The 10,589-nt window shown below is 46.0% G+C and overlaps 1 protein-coding gene across 1 annotated transcript; it reads right to left on the minus strand.

Annotated features, from left to right (window-relative positions):
• Positions 1 to 203: 203 nt before the first annotated feature.
• LOC123398068 (BTB/POZ and MATH domain-containing protein 1-like) lies at positions 204 to 1,772 on the minus strand. Its single transcript, XM_045092576.1, has one exon. It carries the CDS (start codon positions 1,633 to 1,635, stop codon positions 382 to 384), a length of 1,254 nt encoding a protein of 417 aa, XP_044948511.1. The 5' UTR covers positions 1,636 to 1,772; the 3' UTR covers positions 204 to 381.
• Between the last annotated feature and the right edge of the window lie 8,817 nt (positions 1,773 to 10,589).

Here is a 10,589-nt window from a genome sequence, read left to right on the forward strand (position 1 = left end):
CAAGGTTCATGTCAAGAAATCATTTGTAAGTGTCTCTAATTAAAACCTAACAGTTGGCATACAAATGTAAGTTCTCCATATAGGTAAAACAGATTTATCTCAAAAGTGATGTCCAAGAACTCAAAGTAAGCCAGAAATTAAAGTAAGCAGATAAAAAGGGCAACTAGGTGATCTACCATAGATTCATATGATCTTTGGAAACTGAAAGACATGGTAACCTCATCTCAGGTGGCTATATGTGCCAAAAAAATTAACTAGATAGAAGATGAGCGTGATAAATTTAGCAAGACTTAATTGCCCTCTCCAACCCAACATAAGCATCTGCCCCTAAAGATCGATCGGAACTGAAGGATAAGCAACACCTTATACCAGGTTGGCGTACTAAATTTTGCAGGACCTAGCTGCTCTCTCAAACACATCTACAATGACATCAGGACAATATCTTTTGAGGTGTACATACCCTTCGCTTGCCATCACATCATTCATTCTATTCGAAGAGAGCATAAATTCGATGCAAGCATCTTTGAGGTTGCTGCAGTGATGCTGGTCAGCTAGAGCTAATATGGCAGCCACAGTCTCAACACCAAGACTCATGCATAGCATGCCTTCACATATCCTCTTCATCCTTTCCATCCCATACTTATCTGCAGCCACGAGTAAGTGCTTAACCATTTCTATTTTGTCATCATCCTCGAGATCTCTCATGGAAGGCATTGAATCTGTGTAGATGAAGTGAAGAAACGCCCTAAAAACAGCAGGCTGCATGTCATCAATTGTTATGTCAAGGCTGCTTGGTTTCCTGCCAAAATTTGGCTCGCCAATACGTAAGCAAGCCAAAATTTTGTCTAGCAATTGGTTGGCACCAAGCCAACCTCTTAAAAGTAGCAAACTTTTAGCAAGTTTTTGAGTTGTCACTTGTTGGAAATGCCAAATGCTTCCTAGCCAATTTTTATCTGCCAACCAAGCATGCCCGCTCTGCGCCCCTTTGTTCCCCAACGGCCCATAGAACTCTGCTTCGAAGACCGGCGATCGCATCGCAAGCAAAACCTTATGAGCAGAGAAAACCTCCCCCTGAACCTTGAATGTCACGTCCGCTCCCTTCTCCCCCTCTAGCAATGTGGCAAGATTATCCGAAAGGTCAGAGGGCGGCACATGGACGTCAAATGTTTCCTTGATAACAGTGACCTCACACTCTATCACGAGACAGTCATTGCACACGTTCGCCGACTCTTCTTCAGCAGTGGTCTTCATGAACCTCCGCAAGCCCCATGATGGGCTTTCGTGGTCGAACACGTGTGGCTCTCCTCCGAAGAGCACCACAATCGACCGCCCGCTAAGCGGATCCACAAGCATCCAGTTGTGTCGCGCCCTCACCTTGGCGTTCTTGGTTAAGAGCTTGAGGAAAACAGAGACGTGACCTTGGCTCGTCTCGTCTCGGCTTCCGTCGGGGTAGTAGCGGATGCACCATTCGTAGCCGCCGACGGAGAATGCCGGAGAACAGAGGTATTTGCCTCTACCGAGGCCCTTGTGCAGGCTGTAGCCAGCGATCTTGAACGCAACCGTGGCCCGCGACGACTGCGTCTCTGCTGTGCACCTCGCCGGCACCATCGCTATTGAACTCTGCGAAGCTTCCATTGTGGAGATCGGGGGAGGAGAGTGGGGGTGGAGAGGATGGGGCCAGTCGGGTCGGAACTCTCGATCAAGGCCGGCGGCGGTGGAATAAGTGGCGTTGCCTCCGAGGCCGGCGGCGGTGGAAGAAGGTGCGAGACGAGGGTTTGGGCAAAGGGGGAAGTTTTGTGCTAAGGTGAGAAATTGAGATATACTACTCTTCTACTACTTTTTTCAAGAAGTCTGCTGTATTCAAATCACTAAATAATATACAAAGTCCTTGATCCATACGAACACATCCTAACACACACAAATAACTAGAATAACAAAGAGCAACCTAAAGCAACTAGTACAAAGGTCTTATACTCTTATTTTGGGACATACAGGATTGACTCGTGAGGCCCCCGCGTCGCCCTCGCTAGGGCGGCTCGGGCGGCGCCCAAACCCTAGCCGTCGGGCATGCGCTCCCTCCTCCACTTCCTCCATCGTTGTCGGGGTACGCCGCCGGGCAACGCTCGGGGTCCGACGACGGTGGCGAAGGCATCCCTCTCTCCCACGTCTCCAGGGATGGTGCGGGCCCCCTGCACGCGTGGAGGCATGGTTGATCTGTGGAGCGATGGCGATGGTTGCGTCGACGGCGTGGTGGTCGTCCCTACCTTGGGCAACGGTGGCTGCAGGCACGTCGGCTGGCCGTTCATGGACATCGGCGTGCGGCGGCTGAACTGGTTTGGGTGGCGGCGACGGGCTATGTTGCGGCGACGCATCATCCGGCTTCAGATCAGCGGCGGCGTCGAGGGCCTGGTGGATTGCTCGGCGGCCTCCGATCAGATCTATTTTGGCCGGTGCAGCCGGTAGTGACGGTCATCTCATCCGTTGGAGGTGGTCGGCCTGAGGCTGGGTGGTTGGATCTCGCGATCCGTCATCCAGTCCCGGTTGCGAGTCGGGAAGACATAGTTGCCGGTGATAACCGAGCCGATGACAGACGATGGGGGCGTTCTGCGTCGTTACCTTGATTATGGCATCGTCGTGTAACTATTGTTGAACTCTGCGAAGCTTCCATTGTGGAGATCGGGGGAGGAGGGTGGGGGTGGCGAGGATGGGGCGGGTCGGGTCGGAACTCTCGATCAAGGCCGGCGGCGGTGGAATAAGTGGCGTTGCCTCTGAGGCCGGCGGCGGTGGAAGAAGGTGCGCGACGAGGGTTTGGGCAAAGGGGAAAGTTTTGTGCTCAGGTGAGAAATTGAGATATATACTACTCTTCTACTACTTTTTTGAACAAGTCTGCTTGTATTCAAATCATTAAATATACAAAGACCTGTTGGAAATATGCCCTAGAGGCAATAATAAATTAGTTATTATTATATTTCTTAGTTCATGATAATCGTTTATTATCCATGCTATAATTGTATTGATTGGAAACACAATACTTGTGTGGATACATAGACAAAACACCGTCCCTAGTAAGCCTCTAGTTGACTAGCTCGTTGATCAAAGATGGTCAAGGTTTCCTGGCCATAGGCAAGTGTTGTCACTTGATAACGGGATCACATCATTAGGAGAATCATGTGATGGACTAGACCCAAACTAATAGACGTAGCATGTTGATCGTGTCATTTTGTTGCTACTGTTTTCTGCGTGTCAAGTATTTGTTCCTATGACCATGAGATCATATAACTCACGGACACCGGAGGAATGCTTTGTGTGTATCAAACGTCGCAACGTAACTGGGTGACTATAAAGATGCTCTACAGGTATCTCCGAAGGTGTTCGTTGAGTTAGTATGGATCGAGACTGGGATTTGTCACTCCGTGTGACGGAGAGGTATCTCGGGGCCCACTCGGTAATACAACATCACACACAAGCCTTGCAAGCAATGTAACTTAGTGTAAGTTGCGGGATCTTGTATTACGGAACGAGTAAAGAGACTTGCCGGTAAACGAGATTGAAATAGGTATACGGATACTGACGATCGAATCTCGGGCAAGTAACATACCGAAGGACAAAGGGAATGACATACGGGATTATATGAATCCTTGGAACTGAGGTTCAAACGATAAGATCTTCGTAGAATATGTAGGATCCAATATGGGCATCCAGGTCCCGCTATTGGGTATTGATCGAGGAGTCACTCGGGTCATGTCTACATAGTTCTCGAACCCGCAGGGTCTGCACACTTAAGGTTCGACGTTGTTTTATGCGTATTTGAGTTATATGGTTGGTTACCGAATGTTGATCGGAGTCCCGGATGAGATCACGGACGTCACGAGGGTTTCCGGAATGGTCCGGAAACGAAGATTGATATATAGGATGACCTCATTTGGTTACCGGAAGGTTTTCGTGCATTACCGGAAAAGTTTCGGGCTCATCGGTAGTGTACTGGGAGTGCCGGGAGGGGTGCCGGGGACCATCAGGAGGGGTGTCACGTCCCAAGGGGTCTCATGGGCTATGGGAAGAGATAAACCAGCCCCTAGTGGGCTGGAATAAGTTCCCACTAAGGCCCATAAGGTTTGAGAAGGAAAAAACACAAGGTGGAAAGAGTTTCCAAGTGGGAAGGTGGAATCCTACTCCAAGTAGGATTGGAGTAGGACTCCTCCACCTCCAATTTTGGCCAAACCTTTAGGTTTTGAGGCTGCCTCCTCCCCTCCCTCCCTCCTATATATAGTGGGGTTTTAGGGCTGATTTGAGACAACTTTTGCCACGGCAGCCCGACCACATACCTCCACGGTTTTTCCTCTAGATCGCGTTTTTGCGGAGCTCGGGCGGAGCCCTGCTGAGACAAGGTCATCACCAACCTCCAGAGCGCCGTCACGCTGCCGGAGAACTCTTCTACCTCTCCGTCTCTCTTGCTGGATCAAGAAGGCCGAGATCATCGTCGAACTGTACGTGTGTTGAACGCGGAGGTGCCGTCCGTTCGGTACTAGATCGTGGGACTGATCGCGGGATTGTTCGCGGGGCGGATCGAGGGACGTGAGGACGTTCCACTACATCAACCGCGTTCACTAACGCTTCTGCTGTACGATCTACAAGGGTACGTAGATCACTCATCCCCTCTCGTAGATGGACATCACCATGATAGGTCTTCGTGCGCGTAGGAAATTTTTGTTTCCCATGCGACGTTCCCCAACAAGACCTTGATCCGTACAAACACATCCTAACACACACAAATAACTAGAATAATAAAGAGCAACATAAAACAACTAATATAACATGAATATCTATGAAGCTCTTTGTCATCATCCTTACACCTTGGAGTAAATTGCTCAAAACCACCACATTTATGGATAAGGTACTTCAAAATCACCGTTTTTGTCAAAAATAACAATTCGCCATCACTTTTGTCGAAAGTGAATAACAAATCCCACTGATTCAACATTAGACCGTGACTAAGCAGAAAACTATAGATGGGACCCACATGTCGGGCCGATGTGGCATATCTAAGTGGACAAGGCGCTGATATGTGCAACGGTCCCACATTTCATCCCCATACCTCATTCTTCATCCCCCTTCCAAGGATCCCACATCTCAGCGCCTCGCCTGAGTCAACCCTGTCGGCGAACGCCGTCCAACCAGCACCGACGAGCGACCGGAGCACCACCCACCGCCACCCAAAGCAGTGCCGCCGAAACCACTACAAGAAATATGTCAACTTGTGAACTTCTGACAGTGTCCCTAAAAGAAAATGGTCATAAATCTACGACCATTTGAGACCAATTGTTCGTACGCTGTTCGGGGAGGATCCAAACGCTAAACCATAACGATCAATTTGGTCAGAAAGGTCGTAATTCCCTTACATGAAATGGTCGAAAAGCAGATAGTACTGGTCCGCTGACTTTTTTCTAGCTGGTCATGACCTTGTAAATTGTGGTGCATTGCTATGACTAGGCGTCACCTCATCAGTTTTCGCTATGTGTCATGTTCATGTTTATTTTTTTCCCTATGTTCTAAAGCAGTCTACATTTCCATCATTCCCAAAATTCCCAAAAAATTCTCATGAATTCTTTGGATCATATATTCCTCAAATATGTCAAAACCTTTCTTCCCTTGTTCAAAAATAATTCAGCAATATTCATTTTCCTATTCTGTTCAGAATAGCACTTTGTGGAGGAAGTGCTATTTATATTTTCTTAATTGCCCTCAAAACTTTTAGGCACTCTTTGCTATCCAAATAATTGCCTCATGAAAAAATTCAGCTCCATTTGCCTAGTAAATCTTTCTCAGCAAATTTGCAAAGTTTCTGTTCAGCTAGAAGCTTTGTGAAGTAAGTACTAGCTAAATATGTCCTAATGCGTTGAATTTTTGCCACATCTTCTATGTGCCCAAATCATAGCTCTCCACAAAATTTAAGCCCCATCTAACAATCCATGTGTGCTCAACATCCAATCTTTATTTCTGGTAATATTTTTAGTTTCTAGAGAAACTACGTTCATATTGCTTTCTAATTGATGAAAATTTACCAGTACATGACCCTGGCCATAGAGCCTCCCTCCATCAAATTTTAGCTCATTTAATTTAGCCAATTTCCCTTAATATTTTTTCCAATGTTTTGTTCAGTGGAGAACACTGTGAAGGAAGCGCCATTTTTATTTATCGAAATGGTTTGAATTTTTTTATAGTACCTTCATATGCCCAAATTATCATACTCCTACAAATTGCAGCTCAATACAATCACATATGTAAGCCGAGCTTCAATTTCTATTTTCTGTCCAGATTAGCACATTGCAAAGCAAGTGCTATCTCGACCCCTTCTATTGCCCTCAAACTTTTTGGGGAATTTTCCGTATCAAAATCATTGTCACATGATAATATTCAACTCCATTTGCCCGATAAATATTTCTCAGCAAATTTCCAAAGTTTCTATCCAGAGAGAAACTTTGTGAAGGAAGTACAAGCTAGGATTATCTAAATAATCTGAGATTTTTCCAAATCTTCCATATGCTCAAATGATCACTCTCCACAAAATATGAGCTCTATCCAGCAATCCATGTGAGCTCATCATCCAATATTTTATTCTGGTCATATTTTCAGTTTGTGAAGCAACTATATTTTAGATTGCTTAATTATTTCTTATAATTTACTAGGTCATTTTCCTACATATATAACTTACCTCCATCAAATTTGAGATCATTTCATTTTGCCAATTCCTCTCAATAATTTTCCAAAGTTTCTGTCCATGGAAGAGAATTGTGAAGGAAATGTCACTTTGGCATGTCCAAATGGTATCAAAATTTTAAAGTGCTTTCCTATGCCCAAATGAACATCATCCACCAAATTGCAGCTCAATCCGTTCATTCATTTGATCCCGACATAAAGATCCATATTTCTGCCTAGTGTGGTACTTTGCAAAGCAAGTGCCACTAGGATCCTCCACTTGAGCTAATAATTTGTCAAGAGAGTCTTCTTAGTAGATGATCATCCTCAACCAAAATTCAGGCCCATTGGCCATGTGCATTGCCCCCATCGCTAATCAAGCACTTGGCTGCTAATTCATGTTTGAGCTTAGTTCGGTCTCCTGGTGAGATTCTTCTATTGTATTATTCTTCCTAACACCTACGGAGGAAGTTTCCAACCATGTAGACATGCCTAGTCCAACCAGAATGCGTGACAACGCCACGGTCAGGCAGTGACCACGCGGTTGGCATGCCAGTTTACTCGCTCTCGAGTTGGGGCCCATGCCCATCATCCAAACCTTGACGTCTCGTCACCACACCATGTATTTCTGATTAAATAGATACTTATGTACTTAGAAATGATTTTTGGAAAAAAATAAAGAGCAAGCTATAAGGCAGTTGCAGTTCAAATTTGACTTGTTTTCTACTGAATTGGCGGAAATTTATCTTTTTCATGAGAGGTAGATCAAAGCTTTTGACACCCAACCATTTCGTCTATTATACATTAAATATGGCCTAATATTTTGAAAAATTCATTTGGTACAACTTCGCAACTAATATTTGGTCCTTCACAAAAAAAACTTATTTTGGGCACTCGAAAAAAGGAAAATGAATTTTTCGTCCAAAGAAAACGAAAACTTCCTTAGGCAACATTGTTTTCCATTCCAAGATGCACCCTTGTGCACAATATTATATCGTTTGAACAAACTATGTCATGAATGTGGGCATAAGATTGATCATTAGGCTTGAAAGTCATGAACCTTCATACATGATAACTCATTTGTGAGAACATTTTTTTAAAATAATTACTGTATTACAAGTTTATTATTTTTTCTTATAACCTGGTCACATATAATGACACAGTGCAAAGTTTTTTTTGTTTTTTTTGAATTTTTCATGCCCATTTTAAAATGCGGTCAAAATGGCGGGAATGGTCGTTCCTTGCTAGGGATTGAATAGTGAAAAAGAATTTGGTGTTTCTTAGATTAAATAGATACGTCCTTCACAATGCTCTTCTTTGGACAAAAACTTAGGAAAATTATTAAGAGAAACTAGCTAAATGAAATGAGCTCAAACTTGGTGGAGGGAAGTTATATAGCTATAAACATGCCCTCATAAAGTTTCAGCAATAATTAAGCGATTTAAAAAATAGTTGCTTCACTGTGACAGCCCGAGATCGACGCTCAAAAAGATTCCCCTTTTATTTCGTTGTCACCGTGTTATAAGTTTGTCTATCGCATTCATCATCGCATCATGCGCATCATCTGCATTGCATGGGCACTCCGCTGCCGCGAGTTTACAAAACTTGCATCCGTTGTTAGTTGCCGGTTCTCTCCATGTTCGTTGACCGTTTTGAGCCCGACCACACACGCACATGTCCACGACATTGTTAAATTCTTGCTTTTAAAAGTGTGTATAAAACTTTCTCGGATTGGGTTGAAACTTGGCGTGCTGTCTTAATATAATGTAGGTAGACCGCCTGTCAATTTTTGTCGCGATCGGAGTTCGTTTGATATCTGAACCGTTAAACCTATAGCGGCACTATAGCCGATTTAATTATCGGACGTTCGGTGTTTTAAAAACTCTGTCGCCGGGTGCCCGTTTTCCCTCTCATCTCCACCTAGCCCCCTATACACAGCCCACCATATCCATCCTAGCCTACCCCTTCGTTTCAGACGTCCAATCGAGATCGAATGACCCGAAAACGGATGAAAACCCTAGCCCTAGACCTACCTTCTATAAAAGGAAGGGTCTCCCATTCCATTTTAGTCTCTCCCTCCCTGCCTCAAAATTCGTGCCGCCCCCAAACCCTCGTCACCTCTCTCCTATCCACCGTTGCAGCCCAGATCGGTCCCACCTCGGGCCGAAATGAGCCCCGGAGGGCCTCACCAGCCGCGCCAGCAGCTTGCCCACGAGCGAGCGCTCCAGATCGAGGGGAGAAGCCTCGAGCGCCTTCCCCGAGCCGCCGCTTGCCCCGCCATCGTGCCGCGCCGGATCCCGCTCCTCCCGCCGGCAATGGTGCCCCACCGTCGGCCGCCCGCCGCAGATCCTGTCGCCAGTCGGAGCCATCTTGCGGGTAGCCGTCGCGCCGCCTCCCATCGGTTCCCCCACCGATCGGATCCAGAACGGGGAGCAGTGAGCCCCGGCGCCACTGCGGGTGTTGACCCGACCAAGTGGGACAACCTCGCCCCGTCCCAGCTCGCTCCCTTCGCCGCTCCAGCGCCTCGGCTGGGCCTCGCCAGCGCCTCTTTGGCCCTTGGCCAGCACGCTGAACCGGCTCAGCGCCCCTTCGGCCTTGCTAGCCATCCCCACCGAGCCGGCCCAAGAGGCCCGAAGGTGAGCCCTCGCAGCCCCCTCTATTTTGCGCCCGTGGAGCCATATTTTATCTTCCGCCCATTGCTACTTCTTGAGATTGCGTTGGTTTTTCCCTTGAAGAGGAAAGGGTGATGTAGCAAAGTAGAGATAAGTATTTCCCTCAGTTTGAGAACCAAGGTATCAATCCAGTAGGAGTATCAAGATGAGGCACCAATGAACCTGCGCAAAAGGAAACAAACTTGCACCCAACGAGATGAAGGGGTTGTCAATCCCTTCATGATTACTTGCAAGGTGAGATCTGAAGGTGATAAAAGGTAAAAATAAATAAAAGTGCAACAAAGTATTTTTGGTATTTTTGTATGTAGATCTGAATATATGATGTGTAAAATAGACCCGGGTGCCATAGTGTTCACTAGAGGCTTCTCTCATGATAGCAAGTATTACGGTGGGTGAACAAATTACTGTCGAGCAATTGATAGAATCGCGCAAAGTCATGACGATATCTAAGGCAATGATCATACATATAGGCATCACATCCGAGACAAGTAGACCGATACTTTCTGCATCTACTACTATTACTCCACACATCGACCGCTATCCAGCATGCATCTAGTGTATTAAGTTCATAACAAACGGAGTGACACCTTAAGCAAGATGACATGATGTAGAGGGATAAATTCATGCAATATGATATAAACCCCATCTTTTTACCCTTGATGGCAACAACACGATGCGTGCCTCGCTACCCCTTCTGTCACTAGGTGAGGACACCGCACGGTATGAACCCAAAACCAAGCACTTCTCCCATTGCAAGAATTATAGATCAAGTTGGCCAAACGAAACCAATAACTCGAAGAGAATTACAAGGATACAAAATCATGCATATAAGAAATCAGAGGAGACTCAACAAATATTCATAGATAATTTGATCATAAATCCACAATTCATCGAATCTCGACAAACACACCGCAAAAGAAAGTTACATCGTATAGATTTCCATGAAGATCATGGAGAACTTTGTATTGAAGATCCAAGAGAGATAAGAAGCCATCTAGCTACTAGCTATGGACCCGAAGGTCTGTGGTGAACTACTCACGCATCATCGGAGAGGCAATGGTGTTGATGAAGAAGCCCTTCGTGTCCGGATCCCCCTCTGGCATGGCACCAGAATGGTCCCCAAATGGGATATTGCGGAGACAGAATCTTGCGGCGGCGGAAAAGTATTTTCGTGGCTCTCCCCTTTGGTTTCGGCATTTTTGGGAATTTATAGCCGATATAGGT

The sequence above is a fragment of the Hordeum vulgare genome, chromosome 5H (assembly GCF_904849725.1).
Source record: "Hordeum vulgare subsp. vulgare chromosome 5H, MorexV3_pseudomolecules_assembly, whole genome shotgun sequence".
NCBI classification, from domain to species: Eukaryota; Viridiplantae; Streptophyta; class Magnoliopsida; order Poales; family Poaceae; genus Hordeum; species Hordeum vulgare.